Genomic DNA, 23,864 nt, shown 5'->3' with positions numbered 1-23,864 from the left:
CATCTCCGTGCTTCTATACTGCTGGGTGTGCCGCTGTCCGACCAATCAATTTTTGCCCAAGGTACTTCAAGAAATTCGAGGAATTCGATGAGACGTCCCAGGTCTGCGAGAAGACGTCCGAGATCCCTGCGAAGCGACGTTCAATAAATAGTCAATTAGATCGATTGCAAAAGTGACAAAGTGATTTATCGCGTCGATCGGACAGTCTTGCAAGATGCCCTTAATCTGACCTTGTCATGTACTTGTTAGTGAAAACTTGTAGTGAAAATATTCTTGTTGGTACAGTTTGAATTTCTTTGAACTTCTCCACATATGCAAGGCCATCGTCCTCGTTTAGAGAAAAGATATTAAGCACGTCTGCTATTACATCAGCTCAATAATATTTGCTCACATTAAGCTATCAATTAGCTTTTACATGAGTACACAAACAATTAAGTTTTGTGCTGAATTTTTTTTTTTTTTTTTTTTGATTGAAAAAGCCGATGCATTAGCAACTACATGAGCTGAAAACCAATTGCACAAGTAAACTATCTGTTTATGACTGCTGCAATGTATGCAAGCTTAGTCATCACCTTGAAGTGCATGTATGTGGGTAACTAAAAGTTGTTTTCAGTTGCGGCCATACCAAGAAGAAAACACAGTTCCCCGTCCGATCAACACCAGTTAAGCTTCTTTGGGCCTACTTAGTACTGCGGTGGGAGACCACGCTGGAATCGTAGGTGCTGCAATTACATTTGTTTTTTTGGATTCCATTTGTTTCTCAATGAAAGAATATTATTGATATAAAATTATAACTTACGGGAACTTCAGAATTAATTTTTAATGCATCTAATACTTTGGTATCCGATGTCGATTTGCAACGCACTAGCCACATTATTGCAGCCACAGGGGCTAGACACTAGTGCAAAATAGATTTAGCTGATGTCCGACTTCCCAAATCTCCCAAAATTTTTGTAAGTTGACTTAACATAATTAGACCAACGTTGACAGCAGAGTTCTGTTCAGAAATCTGGTGTAGAAATATTAAATCATGCCGAAAAGAAGGAGAGCTGCTCTATTGCCGTCCAATATTGCACTTTTGCAGAACTTGATTCGGAGAGATCCTGGGTATGTAGGAGAAAACTGTTGCAAGGAGACCAGTTATGCGTGAGTGGTGCTAATATTTAATAGATCTTATAAAGAGGAATTTCTGGTCCAATATAGACATTACGCCACGCAAAAGGAAATCCTTGCCACTAATCCAGGTGGGTTTCACGACACAGAAGCATTTCTCGATCAAATCGGGTTTATAGCGCAGGTTTGTACATGCTACCCCAATGAAACCAAAGAATATCCGGAAGACCTCGCGGATCTTCTCAGGAAACATCATACCGTCTTACCGGTTGAGCTGCGTGAAAAGATAGTGCAGTCATTGGTGTTATTGAGGAATAGAGGTAGCATTACTTCTGAAAGATTGATTCAGATTATTTTCCCGCTGTTGACAACTACGAATTCAAAGACGTTCAGGAAGGACATATATGCCACGCTTGTGCGGCTATTGAAGCATGCGAACCGTAATACGAAGGCACCGAAATTGAACAGAATTGTTCAGACGCTTCTATTCACATTGCTTGAGTCTTCTGATGGTGCAGCTGCCGCGCCTGATGGACTATGGGCTGCGAAGCTTACTCGTGAGTTGTGGCGACGCTCGATCTGGGATGACCCTCGGACTGTAGAGATTATGAAACAGGCAGCGTTACATGGAAATACGAAGGTTGCTATCGCGGGTGTTAGTTTCTTCCTCGGGGTCGATCGCGAGCGGGAGAAAGCCGAACGAAAGAAGCGCGGTTTGGTGGATGAAGATAATAGCAGCAACGCGAGCAGTGATGATGACGAGGGGGACAAGCCTCAGGTTGCTGGAATTAAGCATCGCATTGGTGTTAACAAGAAGACGGGAAAACGCGCTCGTAAGCTTGAAGCTGCTATGCGGGCCATGAAAAAGGTGTGCCGTTTACGAGTATATTTACGAGTAATCAAGTTGACGCTAATCTGACTTAACAGAAAGGAAAAGGAGCGGCGCTCCCCACTCAATTGAATTTCTCTGCAATTCATCTCCTTCATGATCCGCAGGGATTCGCAGAGCGTCTTTTCGGCCAGACGTTGAGTCGTGGCAGTGGCAATAAATTTACTCTCGACCAGCGAATTCAGGTTCTTAATTTGGTCTCACGATTGATCGGTGTGCACAAACTCTCAGTACTCGGTGTGTACTCGTATCTGTTGAAATATCTCACTCCAAAGCAGCGAAATGTGACTCAATTCATGGCTGCCACGGCGCAAGCATCGCATGATCTGGTGCCACCGGATGTGCTGTCACCAGTGATTCGAAAGATTGCAGACGAATTTGTGTCTGATGGTGTTTCAGCCGAAGTTGCCGCGGCCGGACTCAATACTATCCGAGAAATCTTGACTCGAAATCCACTCGCTATTGAAGCTGATTTGTTGCAAGATTTGACTGCGTATAAAGGGTCCAAGTCCAAGTCCGTGATGATGGCTGCGCGTAGTTTGATCGGTTTATACCGTGAAGTTGCGCCTGAAATGTTATCACGGAAAGATAGGGGCAAGATCGCGTCTATGGAGATGAGTGCAAGCGCTGCAGCTGGTCAGGCGAAGAAGCTTCAGTACGGAGTTGAAAACATAGTTGTGGGCATTCCTGGGTTGGAGTTGTTGGAGCAATGGCGAAAGGAGCAGGGTCTAGATAAGGATGATGAAGAGGATGCTGCAACTAAGGAGGCTGAAGATGATGACGACGCTTGGAACATTGACATTTCTGATTCAGAAGCGAGTGAGGGAGGCTGGATCGATGTGGAGAGCGACATCGAGTACAATGTTTCGGATGATGAGGCTGGCATTCAAGAACACCATGCTGACTCTGAAGACGACGACGACGATAGTGACAATGAAGAAAACGCGGAAGAGAAGCAGCCAGAGGCTAAGCGTGTGAAGATGGAAGGTGTGGTGCAGACACTTATGGCGACCAAGATTCTTACTCCCGCTGATTTCCAGAAGTTGGAGGAGCTACGAACAAAGGCCGGCCTGGATAAAATTCTACACGGAGGAAAGGCCGCTGCCACTACGCAACACGAGGATACAGTTGATGCAACATCACTTCTCGGGCCCAAGACCGGAAAGGCGAATAAAATGGAGCGCATGGCTGCTGTTATGGAGGGCCGTGAAGATCGCCAATTTGGTCCGAAGAAGAGTAAGAAGGATAACCAGCCGCACAGTACTACGAACAAGGAGAAGGCGCGAAAAAAGAACTTTATTATGATGATCCATAAACGAGACGTGCAAGGAAAGAATAAGAAGAGTTTGCGCGATAAGCAGAAAGTTTTGCGAGCGCATATAGAAAAGCAAAAGAAGTCAAAGGGAAAGCGTTAGTTGTGTATTTGTATTTAGTTCTTATAGACAAAACCTTTTGTATAACTCTGTGGAATGAGGTTACGGTAGACAATATCATATTGAACATTGAAACAAATGCTGGCCCATGATCATCCAATAATATGAGTCAAGCAGCTGAGTCTCTGGTCAATGTTCTAATGACTCAATGAGTATGGCTCGCTCACGAGAAAATATTGAATGGGTTGCAAAGCTAATGACAATTTCATCGTACGATAGATTGGCCACCGTAATGGTTTGATCATTTATAATCAGAGAACAGCGTGGAGAACAGCGTGGTAGTTGTGTATGCAGAAGTTTGTCTTGAATAAACACAAGACGCTAAACCGCTTTCGTGTCTAGCCGGGAGTAGTACATGCCTGCAAACGAGCATATGACGTATGCGATGATTAAGCTATAGTGCGCACGAAAAAACCGGCTTGCTAGCGCTATACTACCGGCCTCAAAGTTGTTAATTTACAATAAATATTTAGGAAGATCCAGCCGCTGATAAGTAGTGCTGTAGGATGTTTGGTTCGTCCGCGTATTCGTGGAGTCGAGCGATATAGAGGGTTGGGCGGCGTTGGTGGCTGAGGTTGCAGTACATCTGCAACGATGATGCTGGATTGTGTTTAAAGTGGTTCTTCGGTCCAATTTCACTAGATCGAAGTTCATGCGTGGGCCCCAGCCGCGTCTAAGTAGTTGTTATAAGTCTAATAATCCGAGTATTGGTTATTTCACCTGTTGTGCCTGTCATACCTCCCACGATGGCTGAGACTTCGTCGTCGCTGCTCTTCGACCCTCAACTCGACACTTCTTCAGCGCCCGCTACGACTGCTCCTGTGTCGGCCGCATGCCTTGCCTGTCGCTCACGTCATCTCAAGTGCGATGCCGGAATTCCTGTTTGCCAACGTTGTCGTGAGAACACTCGCGAGTGCGTGTATGTCAAGTCTCGACGTGGATGGAAGGGTACCACAAACCGTGACTCCAGTCATCTGAACGCCTCTGGATCTGCTTTTGGCGGGGCAGTCAAACGAGGGATAGAGAGAGAGGATGGCTTGTCGGTCGATTCATACAGCTCGAGCCAGTCACAGGCAGGCTCTAGCAGCTTGTCACCTTTATCATCGTCAGGGCAGATGAATCCTTCATTAGTTGATCTATTCTATTACTACTTCCACAATTCTCACCCTATCATGATTCCAAGTGGTTTTTACAGTCAGTTGCTATCCAGCTCATATGACATAGAAACAACGGACCTTATCCACAACTTGCTCGTCCCCGTGGTCCACTACGTTGGATCGCTGTACGTCAGGAACGGGAATCGTGCGCTGTACAAGCATGCAGTTGAGAAAGTCATATTTGGCGATCCAGTCACTATTACCGGTCCGAATCGTCAGTGTCAGTTCATTATTCCTCCATCACCTATATCGGTCATGGCACTCTTACTCTACGCAATCGTCATTCACGGCGAGAACGAGCAAGAGAAGTCCATGGCCGTGAAAGATCACGCTGTCGACATGGCATTGTTTCTCAACATGCACGATCTTGCCTTTATAGACAGTTATCTTGACAAGTCGTTTCTCAAACATAAATCTGTTTTTCTTCCCGTTTTAAAAGAGTCGTTGCGGCGAACATTTTGGATGCTATTTGTTATGGATGGATGGATGAGTGCGTTACATCGACGGCCGCCTTCCAAATTGATGAGTGTGGTACCTACGATGGACTTGCCCTGCGAAGATGACGAGTACAACGTCGGCGTATGTAGCAGTTATGGATTGCATCAATGAATCCAGCTAACACAGATTTAGAATATTCCGGAGACTCATACACTGCAGGAATTCGACGATCGCGTATTCGCGGACAGGCCGCCCAAATTCTCGTCATTCAGTTACCTGATCGATGCTATAAGGATTATGGGCTCAGTCATGGTCACGCTGGCCCTGAGCAACGAAAGGAATAATGCCGAAGCCGCCGAGTTAGCAGACACAAGTACATCTGTCTGGCTATTACACATCCCAGAATCGAAGAAGACCCTTCTCAGACCGGCATCTAACCGGCAAGATCATTTTGAGCATTCAGGTCTCAATGACAGCGGTGATTCCCAGGAAGTCGATGAACTAATGATGCATGCTTTCATTATCATCAACAATGGCCTCATACTTGTGCACAAGCCACTGTCCCGACTTGCGATGGCTCCGAATGAATATGAGGAGTACGAATCGTATTGCGTCACTCCTCGTTCCTTGTTAATATCTTTCCGAGCAAATGCCTTAGCAAATGACAAGCGGAATTTCGCTTCTGGACCACTGGATAGTAATTCGTTGGGTGTACATACTCTCAAGTGTATGGCTTCGGCTGATACTTTGTCTCGGCTAATATCTATCTCTCCTGGCACCGTCAACCGGAGATCGCCATTCTTTACGTGCTCCGTGACCCTTTCGCTTCTGGTGCACTTGACGGCATGCGTTTGGGTTTTCTATGGTCCGTCTGCAGAAAAGCAACGGTCGATGGCGAAGGAGCGCATAAAGTTAGGCATCGGTGCGTTACGGGCAATGAGCGAGAACTGGAGCACAGCACATCATGTCCTCGGGCAAATTAAGGAGGCTGCCCAGATTGTCTTTGATCAGCATCGGTCCGCAGATTTGTTCTTGCGTGATGTCAAAAAACGTAAGACGGTGCAAAGTATGGTACCGGCTGTCTTGGATGCAGAACCGCAATTTAGATCGACTACAACAAACTCAAAGGGTACGATCATGCCATTTGATACAGATGCAGGAGTACCTCCGTCCGGCACTTCAACCGAAGTACCGCTACAAATGGATTGGTCTTACATTCCCGCAATGGACAGTTCCAGTGGCAGCAGCGAGGGCGATAGCCATAGCAGTACAAGCAGCACTGCGGGCTACAGTCCCTCATTGAATGTCGACTCTTCGGTGCTATATCAGGGGTCGCAGGGCCAATCGCCGCTACAACAACTGTATGTTGGTCAGACATACCCGATGCTCTCCGAGGTCGACCAGGCGATCCTGCAGCACATGTCGATGCTTCCGGATCCACTCATATCGGAGGATGAGCTTTTCCGGATAATTAATGAACCAAATTTGGTCGATATGTACAAGCATAGCGCGCCCATTAATATGTCGGACTGGTAAACGTGCAAGTTTAGAGTACAACATTTCGCAAACTGCATATCACATGATTAATGCAGGTGCGATTCTTATCTCCGTTTGTAATTGGATTGTAATTGTTTAGTTATATGTACGCTTGTAGTTTGAACTGTAAGATAATAGCAATAGTTGTTCGTCTATCCTGCTGACGGTAGAGATTTCGCAATCACTGTCAGACATGTGATTGTGAGATATGATATTGGAAGAAAATATTCGTACAAAGGACGCGTCATAATACGCCGGCTTAAATATTAACCTGTTTAGGAAGGGTATATTCAGATTGCTACATAAGATAGGGAGGAAGGCATCAATAGACCTTTATCTATCATACAGCAAACTTCTTACCGCCTCCATCTTCAATTCCCCTTTCATATCCTGTCTATCTATAGTTCTATATCCTAATCTTATCACAACCGGAATCAGCAGAAAATTCATCCAAGCTTTCATCGGATGTAGAGGTCCGGGAAGGGAAATTGGAAGGATATAAGATTGCCTGAATCTCCGTCATATCTCGTAGTTTATATTCTAAATATATTGTATGCAGCTATCCAAAGACATATTCTATACTGATCCCCAACGACTTGTAACTCAACACAAAGATGGAGGATCGTACGAGTACTCTCCGCAGCTGACCAAAAGCACACGGAAGACCTCAGATGGCTAAGGGCGGCGAGAGACCACTTAGCTATTCCTGCCTCTGAAGTCTCCATCGAGAGGATGTTCAATAAGGGAACGGACATCCTGAAAGATATTCCATGAAGGGCGAATCGATGAGAATGCTTATGTTGATGGACAGCATGCATAAGTTGTGATGTTAGAAATATTTAGAATGTCTTTCGCCAGACATATGCTTCTACATGTAATATTGTAACCTTTGTTGTCAGTGAAATGTACTCACATTGCAGTGATTTTATCGTAAAATCCTTGTATGACGCGACAGATATCGAACCAACTTCCCACATCTTTGTCTGGGCCATTCCTGACTTTCTCTATCCGCCATAATATGGCGGATTTGGATCCGCATCCGCATCCGCATCTGCATCCGCCAAATCCGCCAAATCCGCCAATCCGCTTACAGCCCTAAATGATGAATACGAATAAGGAATTTTTATTCGTCCACACCCTTAATTACTGTTGTTTTTTATCATAACTTATTGGATGTACTAATTATTTCTGTTAAATCCCCAAAATATAATCATAGCCCTTCGCAAGGAAATATACATTATCAACGTAAAACAATACTGCTTAGTCAGCGACTTTAGGCAGCGGTTGCTACATGTATGGCGACTTTAGTGGTTTTAACAGTTGCGGCCATACCAAGAAGAAAGCACAGTTCCCCGTCCGATCAACACCAGTTAAGCTTCTTTGGGCCTACTTAGTACTGCGGTGGGAGACCACGCTGGAATCGTAGGTGCTGCAATTACATTTATTTTTTATGTTACAATAATTTTTAGAATTTGAGTTGCTAGATGACGAGTAAAAGTCGTTTACAGGGACAGCGACCGAATTATGCATGCGATTTGATCCAAATTGCTTCTCAACCTTGACTGCTTGCACAGCCAGGAATTAAGACTCCAAAAGGGGGTCATTAAAGTTGACTTTAAGTGCCAGCTAGTCGGCAACAGAGTAGTCTTGTCCAACAATCTTATAGAGCCAAGGTGGACCTGCATTTTGCTAGCTGAAATAACACTTTTGTGAACTGCTGCCGCGACCAGGCAAATCCACTTTGGGCAACAAACAATAAACATTCAGATTGATAGGCAACAGCCATCCAATCAGATACGAACATGGCAAGTGTTAATTACCAAAAATTCCGCTAGGTGTTCTCACCCTTGAAAATTAATTGTGACAAAAGATGTCGCCGCTCATTCGAACGTTCAGCCACGTTCTCGCGTGAGCCGCAATCAGTAGTTCCAAAGTATCTAAGCCTAAGCGTACTCGCTTCAGCCACGTGGCTGCATGCGGCTTGCGGTGCAGCATTGGTGCAACACTTTTTTCTGCTGTTCGTGCCTGATATCCATCCATACGCAAAATCACTGAGTAAAAAGGCGAAATACTGTCAGGTTTTAGTCGTCCTGCACCACTATAGTTTCAATATTCGGACGAAATTGAAACTGTAAGGATACTAGGTACAGGAAAAATAAATTTATCCGATAATATTCAAGAGGAACACAGCAAGCATGACCTCCATCCGCGACACATATTCGTACGATCCGTATTACATTGGTCCGCGAGATCATCCGGCTGAAGATCCATATGAGCGTACTGGATCGCCGGTGTTATCTGACGACTTGGTATGTAGTAATATTTTCTGGCTATTGTTGAATGCGGTGGTTCCGGTGGTTCCGGCAAACTTGTGAAGAATCGAAGATCTAGTGGTTATGAAATATCTGATGCTAACAAGTCATGATAGGATAATGAGGATAGTCAGACCATGCTCCCGTCGACAACACGCGATGGCCGCAACCAGACATACTCGTCTGTCCCACACTCTTCAGCATCTTGGCAGCCGCCAGCGAGATACACCGACAACCCATCATATGTGCCGTCGCCGCGTCAGCAATCACGAACGAATCAGTCGGCTTCTTACGGCACCTATGAAAGCGGTGATCCCTTTGCCGACCCACCATCTCGCCCAGAGAGATACTACAGCCATGGCTCGGCTCCGTCGCAGCCGTATAACACGGCGCAGTCGGGTCGGGGCTTCGATCCCGAGAAATACTCGCCCCGGTCGCGTATCTTTGGCATGCAGCGTCGCAACTTCATCATTCTTCTCTGTGTAGCAGCTGCTGTGATTGTCGCTATAGTCGTCGCTGCCACTGTGAAGGACGTCTCGCACCTCATGTCCAATTCGACATCTAGCACGAGCGCGCTTGATGACGTTGATGCCAAGGGAATTTTGAGCTCGTCCGCGACTTCAGAGACGACGACGTCATCGCTGACGGCCGCACCGACAGTGTTTATGGGATGGCACAATTCTACAAATTCTACGTACATATACCCGAATTCTACAGTTACTGCGTCGACGACAGCGGCGCCGTCTAGCAACATTACCAGGCAGTACTATTTTTGATAGAAGAAAGCATGATTACGTGTCAATCGGGCGATGAAATATGCCGCCAAGACAGAGAAAAACATTGACAAGACAATTTAGATGGGATCTAAGTATACTTATTAGTGGCGTTTTTGTGCGTAACAATATTTTTCCTTCAGATTTCGTGATATATGTATCGAGTGCATCGCTTTGGGGTTTATTCTATTGGGTTATTACAGGATTATAGATCAAGTCAAACAAGTATGGTACTAACGCGAGGATATATGAATAACAATATATGGTAATTAGACTAAACCTGGTACTTTTAATCAACTTATCTGTAAAAAGTATCTAAATGGCAAAACAATAGACGCAATAAATCCGGATCCCACAACCCCCATAAAGCAGGCAAAGCAAAGGAAACTAGCAAGCCAAACCTCAGCAAACAACTATTTTAACACTGCTAAGGATATGCAAGAATGGTTTAAAAAATGAAAATAATTATATGCAATTATTATACGGATATCCTTCTCACCGTCGCACTGGCGGATACGAAGAGTGGGATTGTGTCGATTGAGCAGGATATGAATGAGAATTATGTTGATGATGTCCATGTTGTTGCGGCTGCGGTGCCTGTTGTGTCTGAGGTTGGTTCGGCTGAGTTTCCAAGTATTGGACAATCTCGTGGATCTCATGCTTAGCTGGTAACAGCGAGTCTGCGTTTTTGGCCGGACACCGTATCACAACATTATCTATTCGAGACACGATGCCCAAATCCGACACCTGTTCAAACGCATTCGAGAACTTGACGAATACGTTATATTTCCGCATTAGAGTCTGGATCTGCTGGCCACCTGTACCGATTATCGAGCGATGGTACGCCTCGGGAATGTAAAATGAGATCTCTGCCGGCAGCTCTTCTTCCAACAGTTGCATACCAAACAACGCCGCGGCGTAGTTTGTAGAGACCAGATCCACGAAAAAATTATACTCATTAAATGGCTCGAATTTGATCCACACGTGCGCAGTGCTCATGATCCGGTTGACTTTACCGTTCTTTTTGCCCGCGATAAATTCTCGCTGGTCCACAGAAAGCTCTATCCTAAATCGAACTTGGTGGCTCTCACTCTAGAAGATAGTAGCGGTCAGCATATATCAGGCTCGGAAGATATCAGTAAAATGTCCAAACCTACCGGCCAGAACGGTAATCCGCGGATTTGGGACACAGCCGATTTTGCGGCATCGGCATCGCCAGTGACATCAAACGTGCACTTCAGAAACGAAATGTCAGCCCCGCTAGTCGAAGATATCCGTTCTAGAGCTTCGCGGATGGCCGAAACTGGTGGAAGATTTCTTGGCTGTATTAGGTATCCCTTGTCATCAGCTCTACCCTCATGGATCCAGTATCCGGCTGAATAAACGTCACAAGCCTGCGCGTCGCGTTAGAGGCGAAATCCAGTCACCGTACCGCTTGAGACTTACAAGTTTAGCAACGGCACGGATTGTTTTCTCGACAAAAATATGGGAAGGGCATTGCACGCTGACTAGTGATCTTGCAGCTCCAAGGTTTGGAAATTGAATAAAAGCCCCTGTATAAATATTAAGGTGTGCCTTCTATCAGAGTCTATCTCAATAAATCCACTAACCATTTTGTCGTGAGAGCTCTTCCAATTTGTCTAAGGAACCTAATAGCAAAAAATCAATTTTGGCAAACTGGATGACAAAATCTTTGCTAAAAACGGGCACTTTTCTTATCTATATCGTCACACATTAGAGGAGCTGTACAAGAGCCGGTATGAGGGCTGGAATTACCAGAGTCTCGATCATTTCTCGTGCATTGTCCACATCAGTCTCTTGGCCCACAATGTAGATCTCATCATAGTCTCGCCGGGCATGGTTTTCGTCCACTGACGAATGCACCCTTGGGAACAGAGTTGGTGTGTACAGTTTCGTCCCTGTGTCGTGGGTAACTTTCTGGAAATTGACTTGGTCTCTGCCTGCCAAAAGTGGATGAAGGGATAGAGGAACGCTCATTCTGTCGATAAATAGTCCATTCTGGCGAGTCGGTTAGCTTTGGTTACAACCCCACATATCTAGAGAGGTTATGCATACCATCTCATCAATCATCAGCGCCATTCGCGTCTTTGCAAATGCAATGCTATCCAAGTCGCCATATGCGAGAATGTGATATGGTTTCCATATATCTTCTAGTTCCAGAGGCGAAGGATTTTGTGGTTTAAGCGATGGGTCGAGGACTTTTGTGACAAATATGGTGGTCGATGTATACGCCGCGATAGCTTCTAGTTGGTCTCGCACTTTTGGCTGAAGCTTGCCCTGGGTGTCAAGTAATTGGAAGGTGTCTATACCGACGTGATCGATGCCCTGCATGACTACATATCAGTATTAACCTTATGAGGTCTGCTCATATTTATGCTCACGATTTCATAGTACTGTCTCAAGACCTTGGCGCGCTCAGTTAGAACTAAAGCAGACGGCCCGCTCATGGTAATGGTTGCACTTTTGCATGATCGTTTCTCGACTATTACGAGAGCATTAACGTTCCGTTCTTCATTAATTGCATCCACGGCCCTGCGAATTCCACTCAAGTTGTCAAATGATCTGACTGGCTCATTGCCGTCGGCTGGATGAGAACGTTGTGCCTTCAAGGGATCATTCCACAGCTTGAATCCGTCACATGACGTAAACACCACATCAACTGGTTCTGGCTCCAGTATCATGAGATAAGGAACTGAAAATGAAGCAGTCATTGTATCGTATGAGTCCATTTTTGCCGATGCATGGGATACGGTCATGGTTGACGGGAGATCAATGGTTGATTGTTGTGTCATATGATTTGAGATGTCCTTCAGCAAATTCGCTGCACCGAACCCTGACATCGTCCAGACCGGTTGCTTATCTTGACCTATCAAGAGACCACAATGGTAGATGATTGAAGAACGGTTGGTGGAATGTGGCAGCAGTGGCTGATCGACTGTCGCTACAAAGACGTTGACGTGATGGTGTGTGTTGTTGCCGCACGAAGAGCGTGGTGTGTTTGCTCAGCTTTTGATCAATTCGGTCGCATGTCGTCGTCACGGCACCGCATGTTCGCCGACCAAACCTACAAATATTTTATCTTGCATGTGAATTTGAATTACGTAGCAGTCCGATAGATTAGTTTACCGGCTTGACAAATTATGATTAGCGTTGCCATGATAAGACACAGCTTAATTGGACTATCTTCTAAACACAAATCTCGAAATCAACAGCTGGCTACTGAATTTGCATAAATGACCGTTGTTGTCTCAGCGATGTGTCGGATGTCGCACTATACAGTCTTCCGAGACTCTCGGATTCATATCTAGATTGTGCTGTTCAAACGACTTCAGCGAAGGACGATGTTGTTTTTGACAGACAGTTTTGCGGTTTTTTAGTTAGCATGTCGCGGCATGACAAGTGCTTTCTGGGCTCACTACTCAAATTAAGGTGATCACAGAAGCAAAATTGTTCGGTCTCACGCATTGATGGTCTCACTAGTGAACAACAAGCGGGATACTGACTATATCGGGGCAACCCGGTGCGAAGAATGCTAGCACGATACTATCGCCGTGATCTGAGGCTAGATTTGCGATAACATCTAAAATGCAAAACGAATAATAATGGCATTGGGAGGCTCTCAATTAGCTGTGAACATTCGCAGTCCAGCCTCACAATTGTCACCGGACTTCCACGGACTCCGGGGGGACTCAACTCCGACAACGGACGAATGGGACCCCTAACCCAATTATTCTTCGCTAGCCAAAGCCAGGCTTAGCCTGCCAGCCGCTGTCAGAACACAGGGCTAATGAAACCCTAAAGCGTATCTCGAAAACGTCATTTTGCAGTCAGCCCAAACTGACGGACTTGAAGTGGCTACACGGCAACCACCAGCTAGTTGTTGTGCGTACATCTAACGAGATGCTCAATACTACAGTGCAGACTATTGGCAATGAGAAGTCAAATGAATTATTGGAGATTGGCCGTGGAGAATGGCGGTTATTCTCACTGAGTTGTAGGGTTCCAAAATCGCTGTTTCGATAGGGTTCATCGAAAAACGCAGTTTCGCCCAGCGAACGATGACGTCGTTTGACGTTTTCGAACTGCCGGGGGGCCCGGTAGTATCCCAACTTTGGTGGTCAGCGTGCCGCCAAACTCGCGGACCCCACTTGAAAATATTCGAAACGCACTAACATTCTTTTCTTTCGTTCCTCTTGCATTTGCTCGTTTACTATATTGTTGTGCTAGTACGGGCCCTAGTTTGTGCACCCTCCTCCCTTTACCGAATCAGGATAATCAAGCTATTCGAGGGTACAAAGTCCTCGTGCCAGATACTACCCTCAGCTGCTTCATTGTCACCTATCCGATCTGCCCGCCATATTATCTTTACGTTCTCCCCGACTCTCGCAACTCACTACACTCATCCCTCTATTTGCGCGACAGATCCTTCCGTGAAGCGCTCGCGGCATTGCCAATGAATAAGTCGTTCTTCCAGTACTTGTCCCAGTGCCGTCTCAGAAGCGACACGATCTGTCCAGATTAAGCTGTTCGATCTCTAGCTGTGAGCTCATACATGACCTCGACACTAGGTGTAAGTACCCTTCTCATGCCGTTGCGCGTATCTATCAGTAAACGCGTTTCTAATCGTCTCAGCATCGCGACGTCGAGAATTGGTCTCGCCAGGTCGTTGCTCCTCCACCGCCTTTGATCCTCAGAAGGACTAGTACTGCGTCAATCCCGGGCGCCCACGTACGCCCAAAATCCGCATCATCGACATCGACGCATAAGGGTCGACCGAACGATACGCCGCCACTGCAGACGAGCGAGACCTTCTTTGGTAACGCTCCGCATCATACAAAATCCATGCTGCGTATGGAATGCAGCACGACGCCGGCACCTTCGCGAAGGGTGTCACAGGATGGTTACTCGTACCAGCATAGACTGTCGCAGGACGACGGATACGTACCTGGTTCGCTGGCTGTTGCCGCCGCTGCCATTTCTGCCATCGCCGAATCAGCAGCAGCAGCAGCATCGTCAGCTCAGGATGGGAATGATATCCAAATGCGCAGGAGCCTTAGTTCGATGCGAAGTGTACCAATATCGCCAATGACCAGTTACGAAATGGACAAGCACCCGCGTACGAGTTTACCTGATAAGCCTCGTCAGCGCAAGCCTAATAATGGACCACATCATCATCATCACCACCACCACCATCATCATAATCATCAGCGTCTTCAACAACGTGGCCGGCAGCATAATGCTGAAGACGAGGATAAATATATTGAACAGGACGATAACGAAGCTGAGGCTGACAACTCTATAAGACAGCACAGACACAGACATGACTATTATAATAGCCGCCATCATCACCATCGCCACAAGCACCAAGACGAGTACTATTATGTAGACAGTCCTAGTGATCATGAGTATTCTCCGCCATATATCACTGATGAGACTGCTGATACTCCAGGCACTCCGTTATCGATCACAGATTCCTTTCCGCTGTCGGTAAGTACGTCGCCTGAAGTCGCCTTCAGTCCAGTCTCCGCGACGTCGCCAATAAGATCCCACATGAACTCGACTTCAAGGCCTGCGAGCGCGCAAACCTCTCCCTTTTCAGTACATTCCGTCCGCCGAAATACTTCAATCTCGGAAACGACTGGAGCGCCCCATGGCGACAATCCCTTATCCCTGCGCGAAGTCCCGATAGCTTCGTCCTCCTCATCGGTGATCTCACACCAAGTCGCAAACAACAAGGAACGGACCACCGCCGTTAAAGGGCCCAAGTCTAAGAAGTTAGGGGGCTCACCTCAGTGCTGCGTTATATTGTAAGATGAACGACTAGTCTGCTATTTTTTGTACATATTAGGGAAATGTGATATATTAATGATGTCGTTAATATTGGCTGAGATATGCATTGGCGGAATTTTAATAGATCAGTTATCTGCGTCAAATATCACACAATGTTATACAATATGCCAGGAAATACCATCTAGTAGCCGCACTGCATCATATCCACCAAGGCATAGAGACAGATACCATTGGTACCCTATATTGTACCCAGTAAATATCTGCCATTTAAACTGAAAACAGAATATGTTGGCAGTCAGTAAAAGAATGAAATAATTAGCGTAGACAAAGAAACAGCAAGTATAAGCCTGCATCTTGGCCATCGGTTGCGGGGTAAAAATTGTGTATGATAGCCAGCCTGCTGCAATTCCGGTTGCACGCTTCTCATTGGCTGACTGTTGCAATAATCCCTTACCCCATGTATTCACATGTACTGGTGAGCGGCGTTCTGCTCAGTCCAATTGATATGGGCCGCCGGCTATTATCTCTCCAAGTAAACATGCCTCTAATTGATTTCCTCACATACTTGGAGCTGTTGTCGTTTTTCCGATATTGCCGAAAGCGACTGTACGATATCGGCATTCCTCAAGTCTGCCGATTGCCGGTTGCGATTATAACAGCCGGAATGTCACGATATCGGCAAATCGGCAGTCAACACAGTTAACTGTTTCACATTTACTTTAGGATCGATCTACGTATACAACAAGAAACCGGCGCACAATTGGCACTTTTAATCACATTGAGCACTAAATGAGTTTGCATGACGTTACAATAAGAGAAAGAAAAAGATCCTTACAAAAGTATCCCCAGTGTGGGAATATCGCAGAGCCATGGGTGACCCAACTGTCATTTTTGAGCAGATAATTGTCAATAACAAACAAAGGTGTAGAGTATGGAGCTTCCTAACGGTACCTGCCTTTTTTGATAACAAGTCTATATCCGAGAGGTACTTCAGAGTTTGGCTTGGCATGGAGGCGCCTGAGCAGATAAGTCTGGTCAGCACAAAGGTGGAATGGGGCAGAGATAAATTAAGAGATATACTTTGTTGTGCTTCAGAAACTCAAACTGTTACAAATTTGGGATCGGCGGACTTGCTCCTCCATCTGACTCTCACACATTTTCTAGTGGAGAAAGGCACGCATCTCGGTAAATCCAAGAGGCACAATACGGACTTCCAATAGCGGCTGCGAGTAGTGAGATAATGGTGGGTGTTCAGTGACCTCGATGTTGATCGGATACGCTCCAGCTTCGTGAACATTACTGGGAGACATTACTGGAACAGGACAGTGACGACAGTTATTGTTTCGGTGCAACTTTCGTATGACAACGAGGGGTAACCACAAACCAAAACAGTCAGCTACTGTCGTAGAAACGAATATACGTGTCAGAGAAATACCTCTTTCTGCTGCAGTGCCGATTCAGGATGAGTATTACTCATCAGAAGCGCAAGTGACTTGTTATAGCCAGAATCCATGTTATCCTCCGACGCAGTAGATACATCATTTGCGTCCGTAAATGACATCGTGCTTGATCTCAGTTACTGGCACGGTCGAATCTCTCGAACTGTCCAATTTACTTTGTTCTTCTGACTGATCGCAGATTGTATTTATTGTATTTATATTGTCAGCTCTTCCCTCATCCGATGAGGCTCCACCGTAAGGGTCCAAATAAACGCTATATAGTCCTAGCCTAATCTGACGCGTGGGATAACAAATTCTACAACATGACATGGCAATGTTGTAGCCATTGATGAAGCAGCTGCTTCATGTTCCTAGAAATTTTCAAGCTAGAGTAGGACTTCGCATATTCCGTCTCAACCTAATCAGCACACCTTGCTCTCTTCTAACTTATCTATATTGCTTGAGATGATTTGAATAATCACCGTAAATGAAAGTGTGTCCGATTGGCGCGGGGTAACACCACAAATTTTTCGCCTAGAGATGGTAAAATTTTTTTATTACTGATTCCTTCTCACTATTTATGAGCTGTCCTGTATAAAGCATTTCTGCATGCTAAGTGAATAAATTCACGTATGATAGATCAGTTGGGTTTGGACATACTCTGTATTGTTGTAGTTGTGGCGGAATGTGGGGCGGAGATCACAGTCACAAGCTATGGGCACCGCCGCAGTGACGTCCCACCTGTCGTCCGCGGCTTCGCCTCTTGGGTCTTGTCGCGAAGCATCGTCTTTACCTACCCCCAACATTACACTTCCTCCCGCAATTAGTTTCGATTTTTCGAGTGATTCTGCAGTAATAAAAGCCTCTATCGACTGGGTGTTTTGATCCGGAAATAGCTAAGGAAAATTCGTCGATCGGATCGTGCCCTTTACCGTTGGTTTTTTGAGCCCACCATCGCCAACTGTGTGTCTGCTCTGCAACTAGTGAACGATCAAGAAGGAGCAGATCAGTCTCAACATGGACTATGATTCTCCAGGTTCTATACAGCGACCGCCATCGTCTTTATCGTCTTTTTCCAGGGATAGAAAGAAGCGCGGCTTTTTGGGCAAGCTTATTAAGCGCAAAGATTCTGCCGATCGTAAGTAGCCGCCATCGTATACCACATAACATCACAACTAACTCCGTGCGTAGTCTTGGATTCAGACCGATCTGGACAGCACTCTCCAGCGACTGCATCGCTTACTGATTCTGGAGATCGAAGCGATTCGCCGTCGATGTTTTTGAAGTACAGGCAGAAACATTTCAAATCTGACAAATATCACCCTAAAGCAAGTTCCACACCTACTAAACGGACCCACAAAGATGGAATATTTCATGCGAAGCATACTGACACTGCCGAGGCAAGCGCATCTCGAAAGCAGAGCACAAGCACTATCTCTCCTGCATCTACAGAAGCCAGCACGCATCTTTTCCATTTGGACACGCATGTGGAAGATATGACTGGGATTATCAAACCGGAGTATCTCCATCACCACCAAGATCGGAAACCATATAAACGTCATTTGATAAAGAATCGCAGGCTCATTGCTCATCGAGGAGGAAATAATACACCGAACGGGACGAAAGACCATAATGCCCTCCAACGCCCAACATCCGGACCATTTCCTAGCCCCTACTCGCTAGGACCATCACCTCCGTCAGATCGAAAGGTGTCGCAAGGCGTACCTACGGGAGCAGGCTGGACGGCACCGGAAAGCTGGGGCGTGATGCGCCCGGATGAAGAGCTTCATAATGGTGGGAAACCACCTCAACCCAAGAAAGCGCCTGTCCCACGGTCCAAGGCCGCATCAACGTATTACGTCCGTGTGTTTCGAACAGATGGCACGTTTGCAACGGTCGTCTGCGCACTCGATGTCACTGTCACTGATCTCCTGCAAATCTTGGGAAGAAAGTTCTTCTTGCCGTCTGTGGCACACTATCAAATCGGTTTTCGCCGGATGGGGTTGATCCGCATTCTGCACGCCAATGAACGACCTATTATATTGCAAAAAAGGATGCTGGAATTATGTGGATATACTGAGGAAGATCCAATTTGGGAAATGGGACGCGAGGATATGGGATTTTTATTCCGGTTCCTCTTCGTCCCTTCAGTCAATGCGGTTCCTATCGACGGCGTACGTATTATTTTGCTCATTGTGATGGATGATTGTTCTAATAGTTTATGCTATAGCAGGAGGATGATTACTTACCTTCTAAGAAATACGCGCAAGTTAATTTACAAAGACGAAGCCTGCAGACAATTCCAGCATCGTTATATCAGCATGCCAGCGAGATTATTTCACTTAATCTTTCAGAGAATCTGCCGCTCGATGTACCATTACAGTTTATCCAGGCTTGCGTCAATCTTCGAGAAGTCAAATTTGCTGGCAATTTTCGCGCACACCTTCCGACCAGTATAATGCAGACTGCGAAATTGAACTATCTAGACATATCTAGTAATCGGCTGGAAGATCTAGATAATGCACAATTCGAAAAGCACGAAACTTTGGTGTCATTAAAGGCTCAAAATAACCGCCTCTCTGCGCTTCCAGCCAGCATTGTTCATCTGAGAAACCTAAGGCAGTTAAACTTGGCATTTAATTATTTCGCGGAGTTTCCACTTTCAGTTTGCAATCTGGTTACTCTGTTGGAGCTTGATATGTCGTTCAACGATATTCGAGAGCTTCCGCCAGAAATTGGTCAATTGTGCGCACTAGAGACATTCGTTATCACAAACAATGTTCTTACTGGATCGCTTCCTGAGACATTTCAGAATCTCACGTCTCTTAAGTCTCTCGATATTCGTTACAATGACTTGACAAATGTTGAAGTGGTGATGACGCTGCCCCGGCTCGAAGTCTTCCTTTCCTCACACAATTCTGTATCACGTGTTGAGCAATACTCAAAGAGAATGCGCGTACTTCATCTCAACCAAAATCCAGTCACAAGATTCAATTTCACGTTACCGATGATTACATTAACTACACTCAATCTGGCTAATGCAAAAATGTCATCGTTTCCTGAAGGCTTTTTCGAAAATATTACTAATTTGGAAAAGTTAACAATCGATAACAATCATTTTGGCACGATACCGTCGCAAATTGGTCGCTTGAGACGACTTACCAGCTTTAGCTGCGTTGGAAACAGTCTATCGTCGCTGCCGCCTGAAATTGGTACTCTACCTGAACTGCGACAAATCGACGTTCACAGCAATACACTAAGCAGTCTGCCATCTGAAATATGGCAGTTGAACAACCTTGAATTGCTGAATGCTTCATCCAATAATTTGGATACATTCCCCTTGCCATTGTACCTCGGGTCAATAAGTACAGAAGCGTCGGGATTGAAACACATTCCTAGCACAGACGAAGTGGGAATGCACGGAAGCGAAAGTCAAGCACGACGAACGTCCAACATGTCAAGCTCGTCTGGATACAGTCCTCGAGATATGTCTGGACGAAGGGAATCTGAGTACTCGGCAGTGTCTAGTGATGCAGGACTATCAAATCGTAAACTGTCAGTTCTCACCGCTGGTGTAGAATCCGGCACGCCGAGAAACGACTCTGTTACGTCATCTTCTAGGCTTGCGAATACGATGGCACAGAGTATTCGGTATTTGTACCTGGCAGACAACCAGTTGAACGATGAGTGTCTCAAAGAAATCTCATTCTTGACGGAACTTGTCGTGCTGAACTTGTCATACAATTACTTGTCCGAAATCCCTGTGGGTACCCTTGGTCGGCTGATTCATCTGAGGGAATTATATCTCTCTGGCAATAGTCTCACGATCTTACCTGCGGATGATCTCTTTCGGATTACGAATTTGAGGATACTTCATGTTAATGCCAATAAGCTACCGACCCTTCCTGCTGAGTTAGCAGAAATTAACCAGTTGCTAGTACTAGATGTCGGTAGCAATTCGCTGAAATACAATATATCTAACTGGCCATATGATTGGAATTGGTAGGCGGTTTCTTATACTAATTGCTAGTGTGGTAGCTAACATGGAATTAGGAATTTCAATTTGGAGTTGAAATATTTGAACTTATCAGGAAATAAACGACTCGAGATCAAGCAAACGCCACATGCCAAAGGCGAAATAGACTTGTCGGACTTCTCAAGCTTGTCCAAACTCCGTGTGCTAGGATTGATGGATGTGACTCTGAAAAATACGGACTCTACGATTCCTGACCAAACGGAAGATCGACGTGTCCGTACATCTGGATCTGAAGTTCACTCCATGCCGTACGGCATGGCTGACACATTAGGAAATTACGACCATCTCTCTACTATTGATATGGCAGTAGAGCGATTCCGTGGTAACGAAGACGAAGTTATTTTCGGCTTATTTGATGGTGGGCCTGTTGCGGATGGCGGTAGCAAGATCGCAAAATTTGCTCAGGACAACTTCGCCGACTTTTTTGGGATAGAGCTGCGCAAGTTGCGAGAAGGGGAGTCTGTCGCGACAGCTTTGAGACGAACTTTCCTATCTTTGAACAAAGAGCTCGGTACACGAACAATGAGTGATGCGGAGGATAAGTACCGATTGGACTATGGCCACCGTGGGTCTTCAGTCGTGGTGGTGCGACCTGAAGATGCCAATACGGGAGCTTGCGCCACTGCAGTATATATTGCCGGAAATAGGCTTTATATTGCCAATATCGGCGACGTCCGAGCTATACTATCTCGAACTGATAGAGAATATCGACTGTTAACGAAGACACACGAGCCGGCATTTTCACCTGAAATTGATCGAATTCGAGAGGCAGGAGGATTTGTATCACCAACCGGAAAGCTTAATGATTTGCTAGATGTCTCTCGATCATTCGGGTACTTCAATCTTGTTCCCTGCATCCAGGCTGCGCCGTCGATTGTCGAGTGCCAGCTCTCCGATACCGATGATTTACTTATCATTGCCACTAAGAAGCTATGGGAATACATTGACTACCAGACGGCCGTGGATATGGCGGCAACAGAACGAAGTGATCCGATGCGAGCTGCTCAGAAGCTACGTGATTTTGCCATTGCCTATGGCTGCTCAGATAAAATCGTGGTGATGATCGTTGCCGTAGGTGATTCTGGCAAGAAGATCAACCGGCCTCGTCCTGCCGGGGGTGTTTCTTTGGGGTCGATCTCTAATGTCGAGGAGGAAGAATTGTTCCCTGTTTTGAAGAGGCGGAGAGCAAGAAATTTCCCGGAAGATGCGGTGAGCGAGCTCATAACTTGCGTATCAGAAATAAGCAGACTAATGATTATAGGCGCTTGCTCGTTTGGGCGACGAGGTTTCTCCACCTGTTGGGGATCTTGCCATGGTATTCACGGATATCAAGAATTCCACACTTCTTTGGGAAACATACCCAATTGCCATGCGATCTGCCATTAAAATTCACAACTCCATCATGCGACGTCAATTGCGCATAGTCGGTGGCTATGAAGTCAAGACTGAAGGTGACGCTTTTATGGTGTGTTTCCCGACCGCAGCAGCGGCAATGGTGTGGTGTTTTAGTGTTCAATCACAGTTGCTGGTCGCAGAGTGGCCAGCGGAAATCACTAGTTCGGTAGACGGTGCTGAGGTCGTGGATGAAGACAATAACATCATATACCGAGGTCTTTCCGTTCGAATGGGTATTCATTGGGGATCGCCTGTGTGCGAACGTGACCCGATTACTCGTCGCATGGATTATTTCGGGCCCATGGTCAACCGGACTTCTAGAATCAGCGCCGTTGCTGATGGAGGTCAGGTCACTGTCAGCCAAGATTTTGTCACCGAGGTCTATAGACTTGACAAAGCATACAAGAAGGCCCCAGGTGACTTAAGTGCACTTTATGAAGTTGTCGGCGACGAATTGTTGGCGAAAGCTGTTGACAGAGATATGAAGCTTCTCCACGGATATGGTTGGGGTTTGACAGAAGTGGGAGTTTTGAAGCTCAAAGGCCTCGAAAGTCCTGAATTTATCTCTCTAATATATCCGAAAAATCTTGCTGCGCGCATGAAAATCAATGGACCTGATGTCACTGTCAGCGCGTCTGCGCCTCAGCATGTCAGCCCGACGTCCGAGATGATATGGAAGTTACGCTCGTTGTCTCTGAGACTGGAGCGAATATGTTCATATCTTAATGGAGCGCCAGTAACGGACCAGGACCATAACGCCTACATGGAGGAGATCGTTGCTCAAAATATATCTGATGAAGGAATCTTTCCATTTATGGATCATATCGTGACACGGATTGAGGTGCGCTTATTGTCTACTCTGATCACACAAGGTATGCTTATTGACATCTCATGCAGAACTCGATATCGACACTCTTTATTCGAAGCCTTAATAGCAACGGCTTGCTAACACGCGATGTGGAGCATGGCCTTTCAGATATTTTGGCTGAACTTTCATTACTGCAAGCAGACGCTTTTAAAGAACGTTTGGTTAACTAAAATCTTGAATTATGTACGATAGTATTGTGATTTTGGATGCACTGTTAGGCTTTGTAAAGGTTAAGGTAAAGTTGGATTTTTGCGGTAAAAAATATCATGGAGCTTATTTGTTATTTGTAGATTTCTTGTTTATTCTAAAAATTAAGTGTATATATTAACCAATGCAGCGCTATGGCTAGCACAATGGAGTTCTGAATTGCCTTCGTCAGTACCTCTCAGATCCCTGCGATAATAAATTTTCTTTCAGGATAGTTTGCCTTGCTTATCTTATCTATACGGTGAACAGATCATAGCACTTTGTAAGTCAATATTATCAGTAAACTCGCTCTGCCATAAACTTAGGCCGCAGTAATTTTTGCATTTTTCATGTGGAAATCGAGAGAAGAGAAAAAATTGTAGTTATAACTTACCATATGGTGGATTGGCAAATAGGCCAGGAATGTCCGGCATACTCTTAAGGCCGCGGTCACTTAGTTTGCACGGATATTCAGGGG

At 45.7% G+C, this 23,864-nt stretch overlaps 6 protein-coding genes across 6 annotated transcripts; 5 read left to right on the top strand and 1 right to left on the bottom strand.

The window, feature by feature from the left end:
• Positions 1-708: 708 nt before the first annotated feature.
• On the top strand, positions 709-3,805 carry V1508DRAFT_373509 (SDA1-domain-containing protein). The gene is made up of 3 exons (XM_066937538.1): positions 709-1,107; positions 1,171-1,981; positions 2,041-3,805. The coding sequence occupies exons 1-3, from the start codon at positions 1,031-1,033 to the stop codon at positions 3,415-3,417; spliced, it is 2,265 nt and encodes a 754-aa protein (XP_066794524.1). The 5' UTR covers positions 709-1,030; the 3' UTR covers positions 3,418-3,805.
• A 54-nt stretch (positions 3,806-3,859) lies between these two features.
• Positions 3,860-6,721, top strand: V1508DRAFT_389240 (uncharacterized protein). The gene is made up of 2 exons (XM_066937885.1): positions 3,860-5,171; positions 5,223-6,721. The coding sequence occupies exons 1-2, from the start codon at positions 4,182-4,184 to the stop codon at positions 6,564-6,566; spliced, it is 2,334 nt and encodes a 777-aa protein (XP_066794523.1). The 5' UTR covers positions 3,860-4,181; the 3' UTR covers positions 6,567-6,721.
• A 1,886-nt stretch (positions 6,722-8,607) lies between these two features.
• On the top strand, positions 8,608-9,975 carry V1508DRAFT_421382 (uncharacterized protein). The gene has a single exon (XM_066940873.1). It carries the CDS (start codon positions 9,016-9,018, stop codon positions 9,652-9,654), a length of 639 nt encoding a protein of 212 aa, XP_066794522.1. The 5' UTR covers positions 8,608-9,015; the 3' UTR covers positions 9,655-9,975.
• Positions 9,976-10,146: 171 nt separating this feature from the next.
• Positions 10,147-12,428, bottom strand: V1508DRAFT_433802 (uncharacterized protein; the record flags this gene model as incomplete). The annotated part of the gene is made up of 7 exons (XM_066942001.1): positions 10,147-10,743; positions 10,809-11,045; positions 11,098-11,204; positions 11,262-11,370; positions 11,428-11,670; positions 11,728-11,997; positions 12,054-12,428. 7 exons carry the CDS (start codon positions 12,426-12,428, stop codon positions 10,147-10,149), a joined length of 1,938 nt encoding a protein of 645 aa, XP_066794521.1.
• A 1,353-nt stretch (positions 12,429-13,781) lies between these two features.
• On the top strand, positions 13,782-15,610 carry V1508DRAFT_421375 (uncharacterized protein). Its single transcript, XM_066940872.1, has 2 exons — positions 13,782-14,242; positions 14,305-15,610. Exons 1-2 carry the CDS (start codon positions 14,225-14,227, stop codon positions 15,481-15,483), a joined length of 1,197 nt encoding a protein of 398 aa, XP_066794520.1. The 5' UTR covers positions 13,782-14,224; the 3' UTR covers positions 15,484-15,610.
• A 2,045-nt stretch (positions 15,611-17,655) lies between these two features.
• Positions 17,656-23,618, top strand: V1508DRAFT_421368 (uncharacterized protein; the record flags this gene model as incomplete). Its single annotated transcript, XM_066940871.1, has 7 exons — positions 17,656-18,039; positions 18,093-19,075; positions 19,132-20,903; positions 20,955-22,146; positions 22,199-23,173; positions 23,230-23,435; positions 23,491-23,618. Coding segments are annotated over exons 1-6 (5,180 nt in total), but the record flags the coding sequence as incomplete, so codon positions are not given.
• Between the last annotated feature and the right edge of the window lie 246 nt (positions 23,619-23,864).

Source organism: Lipomyces doorenjongii (assembly GCF_038497915.1).
Source record: "Lipomyces doorenjongii strain NRRL Y-27504 unplaced genomic scaffold V1508scaffold_43, whole genome shotgun sequence".
NCBI classification, from domain to species: Eukaryota; Fungi; Ascomycota; class Lipomycetes; order Lipomycetales; family Lipomycetaceae; genus Lipomyces; species Lipomyces doorenjongii.
This window is presented reverse-complemented; position numbering and strand designations above follow the sequence as displayed.